This window comes from Vanellus vanellus, assembly GCF_965231255.1.
Source record: "Vanellus vanellus genome assembly, chromosome: 2".
In the NCBI taxonomy this organism is placed as follows: Eukaryota; Metazoa; Chordata; class Aves; order Charadriiformes; family Charadriidae; genus Vanellus; species Vanellus vanellus.
The window spans coordinates 130242518-130258621 of record NC_138906.1 but is presented as its reverse complement, the minus strand read 5'-3'; the positions used below and the strand labels follow the sequence as shown (position 1 = coordinate 130258621).

At 43.9% G+C, this 16104-nt stretch overlaps 1 protein-coding gene across 1 annotated transcript in view; it reads right to left on the bottom strand.

Annotated features, from left to right (window-relative positions):
- NKAIN3 (sodium/potassium transporting ATPase interacting 3) overlaps nucleotides 1-14482 on the bottom strand; it is a gene marked incomplete at both ends in the record, with an annotated part of 385268 nt that extends 370786 nt beyond the window's left edge. The window contains one exon of the mRNA XM_082479460.1: nucleotides 14429-14482. Coding sequence (XP_082335586.1) covers nucleotides 14429-14482 — 54 coding nt within the window. The remainder of the gene's footprint in view (nucleotides 1-14428) is intronic.
- Nucleotides 14483-16104: the final 1622 nt, after the last annotated feature.

Here is a 16104-nt window from a genome sequence, read left to right as displayed (position 1 = left end):
TAACTCCTGTTGCTTTTGGTGGGAGATGAGGTTACTCACTCCTGTAAAGGAGGTGCTCAACACTTAGCAGTGTCAGACTGGTATGCCTCTGATAGTTTATGTTCTTTAAAGCCACAGATATTACCCCTTAAACACCAACATAATTTATTGCTTTGTTTTTAGAGGAAGATAATTGAATGTGAATGGGCTGTCTTGGAAATTATTCTTCTGCCTAGATATTTGGAATTCACTGTCAGATGTGCTTTTGTCATTCAGAGAAAAAGGTACATGCAAAAATGAAGGTCTGCCTCCCACGAGATTAGGATTTCTTCTTCCTATCGCAGTGAATATGCTGTAATTTCTTAGCCAATTGCAGCTACCAAAAATTGAAAAAATGGGTTGACAAAGGCAACATAGCAAGAAAACCACGAACTCACTTCTATCTATCAGCACAAAGAAAACAAAACTCTTCCGTGACTCAAAATTGTCCTTTCCCTGTACGCATATGGTCAGCTCCAGCATTTTGGGGACATGTTTATTTTCCCGTTCTCCAGAACGCTCTTAAGAGACTGACTCCTGTATTCTCCGAGAGCCTGTGTCCAGAGGTGACAACCCAAGGGGAAATCCCCAACTAAGCATGCAGTCAGTGCAGGTGTAGATATTTGCAAGTCTCATTCTGCAGGAGAGCTAATTGTGTCAGGTTTAACTCAAATCTGTCAACACCTGAAAATAATCTTTCCAAAAGAGAATCCATAGTTACTACATTCCTCCTCAAACAGAAAAAGATTTCTGACTTTGCAATTAATTTTAGTACCTCTAAACCACTTTGCAAACAGTACACAGTTAAAAAGAAATGTATTCTCCAAATTAGGAGCCCACGCAAATAGAGAGGATTTGCCTGTTGAAATGTTAATATGCTCATAGTCACTTGTGGCCAATATAAAGAAGGAATTATGGTAACTGTAGGCAAAAACATAAAGAAGCACCAAGTAGAAAAACAACCTGAACTAGGACTCCAGAGACTTTCTGTAGGGCCTAAAGCAAAGCACTTGCATGCTTCCTCTTCTGACTCCATTACCTCTTTTGGTTTGTAAGCCCTTGAGGCAAGGTGTGTTGCAGATATACATCCTAGTCCAGAGCCAGCCTCAGCTGCAACGTGCTTCAAATGATCTTTGAAAGTGCAAACTCAGCCCCAGATTTGGGGCATTAATTACTTTGGCTTCTCAACAGATGAATAAGCAGAGTGAAACTCCAGCAGTATCGGAGCACTCTGGCATATCTAGCATGCGCACTAACTATAGTTCAGCCTAGAAATTTAACTACAGCCTAGAAATCTCACGGAAAACTGAGATTCGCATGGCCAAGAATTTCACAGGTCAGCTAAGCCAAGGGAACCAAATTCATAAGAGAGCTAAATGACAAATAATTAAATTATTACCTGTACAAGGAAAAGCCAGAATCTCTGTTCCTCAGTGACATCTCAGATTAACCTTCACACTGTTTTGGCCACAAGGCTCTGCACAAACAGTTCTTCAGCTTCCAGTGCAAATAAGTATCACATACTGGAGGAACACTGAAACCTTTATATCCTTTCATGGATATAAAAACACAATGAAACTATTTGACATCACTTTCTCCCACACTCTTTCTAGTTGATCCAGGCTTGTTAAATATAACCAAAAGAGGTTACAGACCATATTGTTCTCCAGCCATCATGCAATACACTTTTAAAAACACAGGGTGTACAGAAAATTTTAGCAGATCAGGGTGGATACAGGTGTAGTAAGTACCTGTCCCACAACAGAACAAGCAACAGGGTGCATGTACCTACATGATGGCACTCAGTAACATCTTGGTGTGGCTGCCTCGTACTGCAGTTAAGAACAAGCCTTCGGGCCCCCTGCATTACTGCTGTGCAAGGTGGGACACTGCATCTCAGCTGAACAAGCTACATTGTGAGTCATCAGTACGTTCAACTGATTACAGTTGTACAGATTAACAGATGTAGCCGGTTACAATTAAAATCTAAACACACTTATCTTCATGATGTCTACTTAACTCATGAAAAAATACATATTAGAGAAATGAAGGGCTTCATCACTTAATCCAATTTACATAAACTTTGGCACTTTGTGGTTACTTCTGGCACAAGTTAGTCAGCTTTGGCTTTCATCAAACCACTACAATTAAATTATGCATTAGTAATAAAACTTAAAGACATTCATGGCATCTAAAATACTTCTACATACTTAAACTCATTTCTGACATTTGAATGAAACTTGGATTTAGGCTACTGTCATTCATACATCTAATTTGTCATTATAAATTCAGACTTGGAAGCACTTTCTCCATTTCATTCCAACACTCCTGTTGCAAGTCCTCTGACAACAGCATTACAGTAAGTCAGACTACTAGTTCACTTATCAGGTATCGCTCGTTCACATTGCCTTCTTTTCTGAACTAACCAAACCTTTTTATGATGGTCTGCGACCAACATGATGTGAAGAACCACAAGAAACTGTGGCTTAGACAAAAAGAAATCTTACTCACATTGTACAGATGCAAATCAATCAGATAAAAAACACGTACTTGATTTTCCTACAAGTGAAGAGAAATGGACCACAGTACCATAAATGCATTTCTGCATGCCTTTGCTTTTTCTTAATAATGCTGGAAGAGAAGTTAGAGAAATACACAGGTAGATCCTTTAGACTGGAGAGTCATCCTTGGTTTTGAAAGTGCTCTGCTAAACAGCATTAATTACTCTGGTTTAACTGAGGAATTCTATCTGTCATTTGTAACTGCAAACACATTTGCGATTTCTTCCAGTTCTCTAGAATGATGTGGTATTTTTAGCCATAGGTTATGGGAGAACCCAACCACAGATGTAAAGGATATTTTCAGAATGAAGAAAACCTTAAACCTGATGTTCATTGGGCTGATCTACAGACACAAGTAAATTTTAACAGTCTTGCCTGGTTTGGGGTTGGAGGGGAACGGGGTCTGAACCCTATTTTTATAACACAGATGAAGATTGGAACTTAGAACTTTTTCTGAAATAGTTGGAAGGAAAGTTGGGAACAAATCGTTGCTCAAGAAAAAAAGAGGAACGGGAGAATGGAAATCATTTCACAGCTATGCATTGGAGGCAAGAGTTTCCCGTTGATGAGAGAGAAATGGTTTATCAGAAGAAAGATGAGGCTGAGAACCAATCTACACATTCCACCAGCATAAGAATTAACTGGAAACAGTGGTAATTCGTGAAAACTTGGGCATTTTTAAGGCTGTCTGAATGAGCAAGTATAGAAGGTACACTAAAACACGCATCTTACAAATGTACAGCTGGCTGACTATAGACTGATTAAAGAATCTTCAGTAGCTCAAGGGATCTCCAGGAGAAGACGATCTCTCTCCAGTTTTCTGAGTAGCTCCATCTGTGTTAGAGGGCAGAGAGCCTTTTGAGGTTTTATGATGTAAATTATTCAATCTGTAGGAGCAGAAAGGTTTCTGTTCCAGTTAAAACCTAAACACACTTACCTCAATGATGTCTACTTAATTCATGAAAAAAATACACATTAGAGAAATGAAACACTCTGCTCACTCTGCCGTAGAAAGATACGGCAAGCTTTTAGCAAGAAAAAATAAATAGCTCAGAAGCAGAGGTAAAACTATGTATTTTTGTGATGTTATCCTGCATTGTAATGCATTACAGTTTCCAGCTTTAGAATTCTTCAGCTTTTTATTCTTTGACTGTGGAGACTAAACTTCCGAAAGGATTTTTCTCTGTGCACTCCATTTTAACAGAATCCCATTTCCAAAATGCATTTGGACGTATTATGAGCTCTTTTCAATCCATCTGAAAATCTACATTTAATTGTTTGGGGTTTTCCTTTTGTAAGGGTGCACAAAGCTGATAAGGATTTACCTGTCTATTCACTTCCACTGTGGCTTGTGCTGCGCTTCAGCTGCATGCTCATAAACTCCAGAAGCACTTTGCTCACTCGAGGATCCCAGAACTGCAGACAGGGCAGTGAAGCTGTAGCATTCCCAGAACAGCAGAATATTCAAGGCTCAACCAAAGGCAAAAACTAAAGCTGGATGAGTGAGACTGCCATTAATTCAAATCTCCATAGAAGATATCATCATAATATGGTTTGGCTTCTTTGGCTTTTTTTATTCAAAAGGTCTGACACTAACACAGTAACTTTACAATAGAATAGTGAGAAACTGGCTTATCAGCAGGGGCATGTTAGAAAGGATAATTTCTTTCTTAAGATCTTGTTTTCAGTGAAACTTTGGACAGGAATTCCACCCACACACAGAGCTAACTTTCATCTGTCCACTGAAGAGGGCTTCCATGTCACACTTTCTTTACACCCATCTAAATGCACCTTTCTACACTTTTCATCCCATGCTCCCACATAATCCCCCTCACTATAAAAGCATTTCAGGATCTTTCTGCTCATGAATCATCTCCTAATTATTATTCTTGCTTTTCTTTATCTGTAGATTCTTTTGTGTGTGTCAAAACCCTCCTTAGGGAAGTTCCATTTGGCTCACTGTCAAACATATGCTCTTTATATATGTTTATACTTACTCTCAGCCAAAACTTCTGTACTGATGAAATAAAAAAAACCTTTCTCTCAACCCCCTTTGGAGAGATCTGTGGAAGAACTGACTGTGATTATTCAAGAGAGTCATTCTCAACATAAATAATTGTTTTACAATTATCTTCCTTATGCATTTCATAAAATTTTCCATCTTACTACTTTGTTATGTTAATTTCTGTAAGGGATATTTGTCTGGCAGAAATTGTTTGTTTTATTAAGCACAAAGCTTTTCTTTTTCCTTTTACTGTAATGCTGGCATTCGCTAGGTGGAAGGGGTTCACTGCTGCTTTTGCTTGAACCTATCATTATAGAGAGCCTATATGTAAAAAAATGACTTTCAGCAACTTTAATGAGAGCTGGAGGGCATTCAGCAACTCCTGAGAACAAGTCCCAAATCACCACAGCATTAAAAAAATCCATCTGAGCTGAGATTACATGCAAGGTACGGCTGTGTTTGAAGAAAGACAGGATGATAATGAAGTACAGTAAAAAGTAAAAAGACTAAAATAAAATCTTTTACTACCTTTTTATTACCAGGGTCTTAAGCACACTGTATGTTCCTGAGATCAGAGAACAGTAACAAAATCCAGCTTACCACTGTCTTTTACAGACCTGCCAAAGGCACAGATCCATAGTGAGATCACAAAGATTTCACTGGTCACACATTAAAAAAAAAAAAAAAAAAAAAAAAAGCCCATGACATACTAAAACCTGTCATATGCTGCTGGCACTGCTGTCAAGGAATTGCAGGTCTCACTAAGCTTAGCAGTGTATGATCCGAAACGTGCTAGCATACCCTTTAGGAAGGTATGCTCTAACTGCTCTTGATACATGAAAACTGTTTCATCTTAGACAAATCTGAGCTGCTTCAAGATTCAAAGTGAGACATTTTCCGTTTGCTGTTGCCCGAATTCTATTTTCAAGGCAAAATGTACTAAATAGAAAGTAGTAAGAAACGCTCTTCTTTCTGAGCAATGAAAAAGATGAAATTTACACAAAATCAATGCAATTAACATTATTTTTCATTTTGATTTAATGTGACTCATAAAGCTTACAAATGCCTCCCTATGCTGACATCCCTATCAAAGATACCGCGTCCAGTATGAGCAAAGGCAGCACAAACTTCATCACGCTGTCCTGCTAGCACCACTGAAAAGATGACCCGAAGAAAACAGGGGCAAAAAGATCGCTTTGGTCTTCACAACACTGTGGCCACCAACCTTGGCCCTTCCAGTATAACACAAAAGGTGGAAATTAGGACTAATATGGAGATGATATATAGTGATATATCAAGACAGATAAAATTTCATATAAACCATAATGACATTTGCCCTCATCTGACTCGCAATGGATTTCAAACTGTGACCTAGAGGTGAAAAAATGTATCATATTATCAGTCTCTTGAACCATGCAGTCACTTATTACTGCTCCTTTATATTACTCATCTGGAACCAAAAATGTGCAGTTCATTTCCCCGTACAGATAGAAGTAAGAGGCTCTTCGCCCCAAAATGACTGCAGTCTTGCTTTGAAATTAATTACAGGACTGAATGAATAAAATATACTTTGCTTCAATAGTAATGAGTTCAAAAGATCTGACATACCATATTGTATCACAGAATTATTATTTGTGAAATAATAAATTACAGGGCCATCACAGGTACTTATTAATTCAACATTGAAGTTTGATACCAAGAGATACTAGGGTTGTTATTGCCATTTCAAGCATACTTCCACAGTATTATGCCCACAACAAATTAAGAAACTAATTATTTCAAAACAACCCAAGTTACTGTTGACAGAAGATACAGAGAAGGCAGAACTACTGAATGCCTTCTTTGTCTCTGTCTACTCTGTCGGGGGCTGTCCTGAGGAGTCCTGTTCCGCTGAGACCCCAGATGAAGATGAAGTCAAGTCAATGGATGAGTTTGCCTTAGTTGATGAGGACTGGGTCAGAGACCAGTTAAGCAACCTGGACATCCATAAATCCATGGGTCCAGATGGGATGCACCCGCGGGTGCTGAAGGAGCTGTCTGAAGTCATTGCTGGACCACTCTCCACCATCTTTACCAAGTCTTGGGAAACGGGCGAGGTGCCTGAGGACTGGAGGAAAGCAAATGTCACTCCAGTCTTCAAAAAGGGCAAGAAGGAGGACCTGGGTAACTATAGACGGGTCAGCCTCACCTCCATCCCTGGGAAACTGATGGAACAGCTTATCCTTGGTGCCCTCTCAAGGCATATCAAGGATAAGAGGGTTACTAGGGGCAGTCAGCATGGCTTTTCCAAGGGGAAGTCATGCTTGACCAACCTCATAGCCTTTTATGAGGAAATAACGAGGTAGATGGATGATGGCAGAGCGGTAGATGTGGTCTACCTTGACTTCAGTAAAGCATTTGACACGGTCTCCCACAGCATCCTCATGGCTAAACTGAGGAAGTGTGGACTGGATGACCAGATAATTAGGTGGACTGCGAACTGGCTGAAGGAGAGAAGCCAGAGAGTCGTAGTCAATGGGGCAGAGTTCAGCTGGAGGCCGGTAACCAGTGGAGTGCCTCAAGTGTCGGTACTGGGGCCCATATTATTCAATATATTCATCAATGATTTAGATGAGGGAATTGAGTGTACTATCAGCAAGTTTGCTGATGACACTAAGCTAGGAGGAGTGGCTGACACGCCAGAGGGCTGTGCTGCCATCCAGAGAGACTTGGACAGGCTGGAGATTTGGGCAGGGAATAACTTAATGAAATACAACAAGGGAAAGTGTAGGGTCCTACATCTGGGCAGAAACAACCCCAGGTTACAGTATAGGATGGGGAGCTACCTGTTAGAGAGCAGTGTAGAGGAAAGGGACCTGGGGGTCCTGGTGGACAGCAGGATGACCATGAGCCAGCACTGTGCCCTTGTGGCCAAGAAGGCCAATGGCATCCTGGGCTGTATTAGAAGGGGGGTGGTTAGTAGATCGAGAGAGGTCCTCCTTCCCCTCTACTCTGCCCTGGTGAGACCGCATCTGGAATATTGTGTCCAGTTCTGGGCCCCTCAGTTCAAGAAGGACAGAGAGCTGCTGGAGAGAGTCCAGCGTAGGGCAACTAAGATGATTAAGGGAGTGGAGCATCTCCCTTATGAGGAAAGACTGAGGGAGCTGGGTCTCTTTAGTTTGGAGAAGAGGAGACTGAGGGGTGATCTTATTAGCATTTATAAATATATAAAGGGGGAATGTCATGAGGATGGAGCCAGGCTCTTCTCAGTAGCGACCAATGATAGGACAAGGGGTAATGGATTCAAGCTGGAACACAAGAGGTTCCACTTAAATTTGAGACGAAACTTCTTCTCAGTGAGGGTGACAGAGCACTGGAACAGGCTGCCCAGGGAGGTTGTGGAGTCTCCTTCTCTGGAGACATTCAAAACTCGCCTGGACGCCTTCCTGTGCAACCTCATCTAGGTGTTCCTGCTCCAACAGGGGGATTGGACTAGATGATCTTTTGAGGTACCTTCCAATCCCTAGCATACTGTGATACTGTGTATTTTAAATACCCTCCTAATAAAGAATTGAAGGCCCTTATTCCTTATGCTCTAGTAAGATCATATAATCATGGGATAACCTAAGTTGAAAGGAATCTCTGGAGGTCATCTGGTAAAATCTTCACCCATAGCAGGTGAAGGGCCAAATCCAACAACAGATGCACATCAGTTACATCAGGTTTGTCAGAGCTACGTTCAGATGGGTTTTGAATTTATTGAAGTATGGAGTTTCCACAACTTCTCTGGAAAACATGATCCAATGTATTACTGCTCTCACTGTAATTTTTTTTTCCTAACATTTAATCAGAATTTGTCCCTTGTTGCATCTAGGCTCCACTGCCTCCCTTCTTTTCACTGTGCAAATCCAAGAACAGAATATATTACCAATATCTGTAGTGAATGCATGAATTGACTCCAGTCAAGTGAAGTACAAAACGTACACTCATTTTTCCTGTGCAATACCAGGGCCAATGGTCAGTGTGACTGGTTTGATTCTCTCTTTATTCACCTAACCAATTAAATTCATTTATTTATGTGCAAAAGTAATTTGGATATCATAGAGGAGCCAAAATGCAAAGTATTTACCTGAAAAATTGTGATTTTCTTACTTATTTGACAACTTACCAGACTGACCCCAGAACGAAAAGGTTCCACTTTATACCTCTAAGATATATACATATTGAAAAACAAGACCTAAGATTACCTCATCTTACAAGTTTTTATTACAGATCCAAACCTCACAAAATCAGCAAGACTTAAATACCACTTAATCAACTGCCAGTGCAGGCGATCTCACTTCATCTCTAAACATAAATCTAATCTGTGTTCAAATTGCAAGTCCTACCCAAATCACATTTGGATCCAACAATCCTATCCTGCTGAATTTCAATGACTTCCAAAACCACAATCTTTGTTTCTAAGTCCCAAGAATTGTGTCTTGGCAGAATATAGCAGATCTTGAAATAGAAGCTGATCAGCAGCACATTCCAATATTCTTAAAACAATTATTTCCAAAACTTTCTGATCTTATAGACAGGAAGGATAGCTATATAACTTCCAATTTTCAGTGAATCAATTGCCATTATTATGGTTGAACTCTTAACTCTTTCACTTCATCACTGTAAAAATACTCATATTTTCATGCAACAATTGACTGTCAGTCATAGAGCAGCAAGGAACTGTAGAAAAATAGCCTTCTGCAGTGAACAGAGCCTTAGACTAAGCAAGAGCTGTGTGGCTTCTTTAAGTAATTCACCAAATTCAGAAATTTCAGAATCCTCTGCAAGGTCAGAGTTCCTCCAGTTCTGAATTCCCAACTTTGGATCACTGAACTGAAAGAAGTATTACATGCAGCTTTGGCAGATACTGAGGCTGAATTTTTGGTGCATGAAGCAGTTAAACACCACAGTGCTGATGCACCAGGAACGTGTGTTTTTCTAACAGGTACCTCCCAACAATTTTGTAAAATAAACCAAAAACACAAAGTGAAAAACACTTATTGCTAGTTGTTACTCATTTGTCCCTGATGAGAGACGTCCTAAAAATTATAGTCTCATACATTTTTCAGATTGCAAAGATTTAACTCAAGTAGTTTTACTGGATGCAGTGTATTACTTCCAATCTTAATGTTAAATGCAATTATACACCTGTACAACACATGTATCAGCCTCTTAGGACCCACCACCAGCAACAGTTGCATGTTCTGGGGGACATCACTTGAGTTATCAGAACAGATCACCATTCACACATCAGCTGCCTTAACAGAAAGGGAAACATCCTGCAATCAGCGCATTGTCTGGGGCTAAAATCCCAAGCCTCCTCCACCCCCTCATACTTCCTCATCCTTTATCAGTGGACAGATGCTTCATCTCCAGATCAATGGGCCAGTGATTCTTTTACCAACATAAAGAGATGCAGCGATTTACCGGTTCAAGGGTTTTACTTTCTCAAATTTATCAAATCCCTCAGTTGTTAACTGAGTAACTGTTGTCTGTCAGTTCTAACACACAAGCACAGAGAGCCAAAATTCTAAGTTAGAGTTGCCAGCTTTACAAAGTATTTTAAAATAAGATGAAAACCTATGCATGGCATATATGAGTTCCCCACATAACTGCTGAAATCCACTATGTACAGTAACAAATGATGAAACGTTATCGTTCAGTCTAATGGATATAGTCTCCTCTCCAAGCGTAAGTATTTAAAGACATCAGTATAATTCATGTTAATGGCAATCACAAACATAAGTCTTCTGAATATTGAGAGGAATTAGTCTGTTAAAATGACCAACTGCACTCCTCAAACAATCACTAGTCAAAACATTAATACAGAGAAGCTATGTTTCCACTGGAATCACTTCTCAGGGTGGTCTGCTGACACATTATTTGGAAAGTAACAGGTTAAATAGGGAACAGCCTATTTCACAGTAACTATACTGGATAAAACATACACTTCTAAATCAAGACCTATACAATGAACACAGTGCAGGAAAGTCCAAGGATAAACATATGAAATGAGATTGTCAAAGCAATGAAGGGGACTTAGCCACATGCTTTCCATTAATCTTCCCTTCACCACTTTGAAAGTGTCATTCATGATCTCTGCTATTTAGAGTTCTTTGTGTTTGTATATCTGTATACTTTTAGGTACCAAAAAACTTCCACTTACTGTAAATGTTGAAACAAAATTATCCTGCAATGGTAGTTTCCCAGAAACACATTTTCAAAGCAGCATGAAGGTTTTCACCGTGTGACACATATTAACATCAATTGGATTCACACAGCTAAATCTCTCTGCAATTCATTGCCAATTTACCCCTTCCAGAATTTAATATTTTTTGAATTTCTTTTATTTTCTAAACATTTTCATGTTGCAGCATTTTATGGCACGTGGCTACGCTAGCACAAGCACTGTCTCTGGCAGCTGCTTTAATTTTCTAGTACAGACAAGGCCAACGTCCCAGACTTCTAGTGGCACCAGTAAGAATTATGGCTGTAATCCAAAGGATTCATATATCCTTATGATATATTTTCCTGATGTATACATAGCTCCTAATAGTCTTAATGACAGATTTATGCACAAAAAGATACAGATATACTTCTGAGTTCTTAGCTTGACAACTTTGGAAGTGGCATATGACAATGCTTCAGTCAGGTAGAGCAAAACAGTGAAAGACCACGGGGTTGGGGGGCAGGGGCGAGCTGGGGGAGAAGCACGATATTGTTCTCATACAAAATTCTCTTGGCTTTCAGAAGCAGAATCCACCTGCAGAGGTTCAAGGAAACCATGCAGCTAGCAGTTTCTCCTGACCTGGTGCCACCTAGTCCCCCATCTCGGTGATTATTTCCAGAAACCTGTATTACACATAAAGATACAGATTCACATTTAAGAATGAGGTTATCATTAAGTGATAGAAGACTAACTACAGACCATCCTTGGGACTACTGAATTCAACACTGAAATGTGTTTATTACGAAACATACAAGCTGTCAGTCAGAAATAAACAGTGTCATGGATCAAAAAATAACTGAAAACTGGTATTATTGTTATTTTTGTGTCAAAATCCTCCAACTGACAAACACCACTGAAAATTACAAACAAATCTTGAAGTTAGCACACTTAATGCATTATCATTACAGAAAGGGTATTTTATAGACTGTCATATGACAACTATTGTTCTCTTTCACCTCGTAATTCTTCATCCCAGCAACAAACATGCAGACTAGGCAAAAGTTAGAGAAGATAACAGTTTTAAGGAATCAAGAAACTGTGCTTTAAGGCTACTAAACACTGCATCTTTCGTTAGAACAAGAACCAAATCTTCAGTATGAACACGTTGCCAGGAATTTGGTTTTTTTACTTCACATCATCTTATACCAAAGAGAATCTACATAGCACATGTATGCTATAAAAGGGGTTGCCAACTGTATTTTATAAGACATCTCTTTCACAGGTGATATCTAAAGGCTAATCTTAAGGTTAACCCTGAACTGTTCCCAAGCCCTTTTCTGACATGACCAGAATGTGACTAGGTGAACAACTTCCTTTTTTAAAATACATGCTCATCTGCCTCTTTTGCTAAAGTTTTTCTTCAAGTCTTGTATATCATCTGTACTTTTGAAATGCTACACATTAGCACTACAAGTGCTTTGGGTTTTGTAACATTTAATCTAAATGTTGTACACAATCAGTAATACATCTTTCACCCCTCCCTAAAGGGATGCAAGGTAAAATAAATCTTGCTTAATGACAGTAATGTCCAGGGGTGCAGTTTTGTTGTGCATGCTTTATACTCGTGACCTCTGAGATGTTAGAAAAAGATCTAAAACCACCTGTGGTGACAACTTCTACAGACATAAACTGAACACTACCACCACTGAGATCACAAAAAGTACCTGAACTTTAAGTTCATGTCTACTAGATTACTTCTTGGTTCTAAACCACGACTTTTATTTTTAAATGAAAATAAATCAAAATGAGAGCATTTTGCCACACATTTATCAGTGCCTGAAAGACATGGATATGACAATGGAAAACTATTATAAAACAGGTAAGTATAGTAGAAAAAAAATACACATTAAAGTCATTTTTGAAAGTTGTTATATTATCTGATAGGTCTTTTATAGAATACGAATCTTTTTCTGAAAGACTTTATATGCATTTCTCTGCAGATTATGGTGGCTATTCACACTTTACATCAATTTTTATAGCCTCCAAGTAATTCTACAGAATAGTAAATACAGTTATTACAACCTTCATAACTGGCAGAGAGATATATTTGAAGAAAACAGGTTTGTTTCCCCTCCCACATGCCCTGAAGTAAATTGGGAGTGATTCTGCTGCAGTCAATAGGACAGTATCTGCAAAACGAGAAAAAAAAAAAAAAAAAAGCCCAGAAACATATAAACAAAGCTTTCCTCACAGTAAAGGTACAAATAGCATGTCTTCTCTGCTCTCTGGCAAGGTTGTGGCGTTGAAGTACTCATACCACACTTAGGTCTGTCGCCCTAAAGCACATCTGAATGATTCAGACTCGCACTGGAAACAATGGAGATACACTAGTTTACACAGGCTGAGAATCTGGCATAAAGCCTTGAAAAGGAACGAGGATCTTCAAATGAAGTAATTGTACGTATTGCATTTAGGTGTATTACCCCTGAAACAGAAGGGATTTCAAAGTGCTGTAACAGAAAACTAGAAAGATTAGCAAAGGATTAGGAAAAGAAAAAAAAAAGTAAATGAATCCCACTTTTCCTCTTTACAGACACACACACGGAACAGCACTCATCTTAAGAAAGATCATGTGGCAAAATGACGACTCTGAGTCACTAGAAAAGAGAAAAATCTTTCAAAATACCCTTGAGACCAGGGACTACTGTTAAAAGAAGAGCATTATTCCATCATACGGCTAACGAGCCCGAGGAAGGATTATTACTGTTTGGCGGCGTTTTGTCTCAACAACTCTTTCTCTCTCGAAACAAATACGCCAACTTCAGTAAACAAAGAGGCGAAGATGCACCGTTCCGTTGTTCCCATCGCACGCTGAGGAACATTTGACCAGCGGAACGGAACCCCAAGGAAACTCACAGGACAGGGGCGGCAGACGCCGCTTTTTTACAAAGGTTAAGAGGAAAAAAAAAAAAAAAAAAAAAGGGGCAAACAAACAGAAAAAGGGAAAGCGGCGGCGGTGATGCCGATGTTTTTCCCGCACACACACACACCCCCCACCCCCCGCCGCCGCCCGGACACGGGCGGCCCGCAGCGCCCAGCCCCGGCCCCGTCGCGCCAGCCCTGAGGGGGCACCGGCCGAAGGCGAGGGGGGGGGCACCGGCCGAGGGCGGGGGGGGGGGAGCACCGTCCTCCCCTTCCTTCTCCTCAGCGCCTACTTCCCGCAGACGGGGGAAGCCCCTGCCTGGCACCGGCGGGAGGAGCGAGGCCGCCTCCAAGCCAGGCCGGGCCGGGGGAGTCTCTCTCCCTCAGGCAGGGTGGGAGGGCGGCCGCCCGGGCTGAGGCGCCGCGGCACCCGTCGCCTCTCCCCTCCTCAGCCCGGGGGCCGCTCTCGCCCCACGCCGCCTCCTCCTCCTCCTCCTCCTCCTTCTGCCGTCGCGCTACAAAACTTACGAGCCCCGGGGGTTGGAGCGGGCGGGCCGTCGGGAGCGGGGCCGGCCCGCCAGCGCTCGCACGGGGCGCGGACAGCTCCGCGGAGCGGGGCACCGCCGCTCCGTGTGCCCGGGGCGGAGAGACCGCACGTCCCTTCCCACCTCTCCCCCCACCCACCCCCGGCGAAGCCTCAGCGTGCCCCGGGGCGGGCGGTCGGGCACTCACCAGCTGCAGCGAGCAGAGGAAGATCAGCGTGCAGCGCCCCGTGCAGCAGCCCATGGTGGCAGCTCAGCTGGCCCCGCCGCCGGAGAGCTGCCGCCGCCGCCGCTTCTCCTCTTCTTCTTCTTCCCTCCCGCGCTGCCGCGGCCCCCCGAGGCGAAGCGGGGTGCTCACCGCATCCGGACGAAGAGGCCGGGCGGGGTGTGGGTGGGGGGTGTGGGTGTGTGTCCCGCCTTTCGCTGCTCCCCCTCCTTTGTTGAGGGGGTTTCTCCTCAGCGGCGGGAAGGAGCGCGCAGAGGTCAGCGCGGCCCCGGGGAGAGGAGCCGGCGGCGGTGGACGGGGGGGGCGGCTGCAGGGGTCTCTGCCCGGCACGGCGCAGGTCTGGCTCTGGGGAAGGGGCAGGGGACGGGGGTGGGCAGAGGGAACGCGTGCGGGGAGGCGGGGGGCTGGCGGGTGAGGAGGGGGTGCCGCGGGTGGGCGTGCGAGGGAGGGAGGGAGGGAGGGAGAGCGGTGGAACTGGGGGGGCTGCGGTAGGTGTGAAGGGAAGAGAGGAGCGGGAGCGGCGGCGGTGGGCTCTCCTCAGGGAGGGGGGCGCGGAGGGTCCCTTGGGGTGGGCTTCGAGAACAGGCGGTGCTGGGGGAGGAGGGGCGGTGCGGGCAGCGGCAGCCGAGGCAGCCCGGCGCGGGCCGCTTGTTGCGAGCGCCCGGGGAAAGTTCAAGGGACTTGAGCGGCTGTAGGCGGGGAAGGGCGGGGCAGGGCCGGGCCGGGCTGGCCCCGCCGCAGCCCCCCCGTGCGGCGGCCGGGGAAGCCCTGGGGGCGGGCGGCGGGCCATTGTTGGCGGCCTGCGCTGTGCCGGGAGGGGCGGAGGGGGTCCCGAGGGGGGCGGGGGAGGCTGTCGGGCCGCTGTCCCTCAGGCGAGTCCCTCAGGCGGTGCCCGCTGCTGGGGAAGTACCTCAGGGAGCCCCTTTCCCTCCCTCAGCCCCGCTGCGCGGCGCCGGAGGGCGGGTAGGGCGAGAGGGGCCGGGGGTGTCCTAGGCGGCTGCTTCGGGTTGTTTAATCCCCTCCTGGACCGCTGACAGGGCGGTGCCGGGGAAGGGGGGGTGGGGTGGGGTGGTGGTGTCCCCTCCCGGGCAGCGCCATTGTGGCAAGAGAGGCCGCCGGGCCCCGCTGCCCCTCGCAGCCGCTGTGGAGGGAAAAGGGCTGCCGGGGATGAAGGGCTCGGCCCCGGCGATAGTCTCTCTCTTGGCAAAAGTAAATAGACTCCCCGGAGCTGTGAAGGAGAATTGCTGCGTGCAAGGAGGCGGGTGAATAACCACTGCTCTCCGGGAGCCTCTCCGTGGGCAGCTGAGGGAAATGGGATCCGTGGAGATACAGCGGTCCTTACATCTATACACGCACGTTGGTCGTGGGCATGTAATGTTTCAGGGAGAAGAAATAGATACAAATAGGCACACTGCCGCTTAAAAATGTTTTTACACACGGATGAAGTGTCAACTACCTGGGGTTTTTTTGTTCCTCTCCAACAAAGTATGGATAAATCAGCTTATTTTTTACGGGCATTAAGGCAAAAGTGCTGTGTTCCGCTCACCAGACAGTGCTTTCCTACAGCCCGTACCAGCTGCTGTTCCATGATACGCAGACTTCTGCCAAATAACAGAGGCACACAACACATACAACTTCTA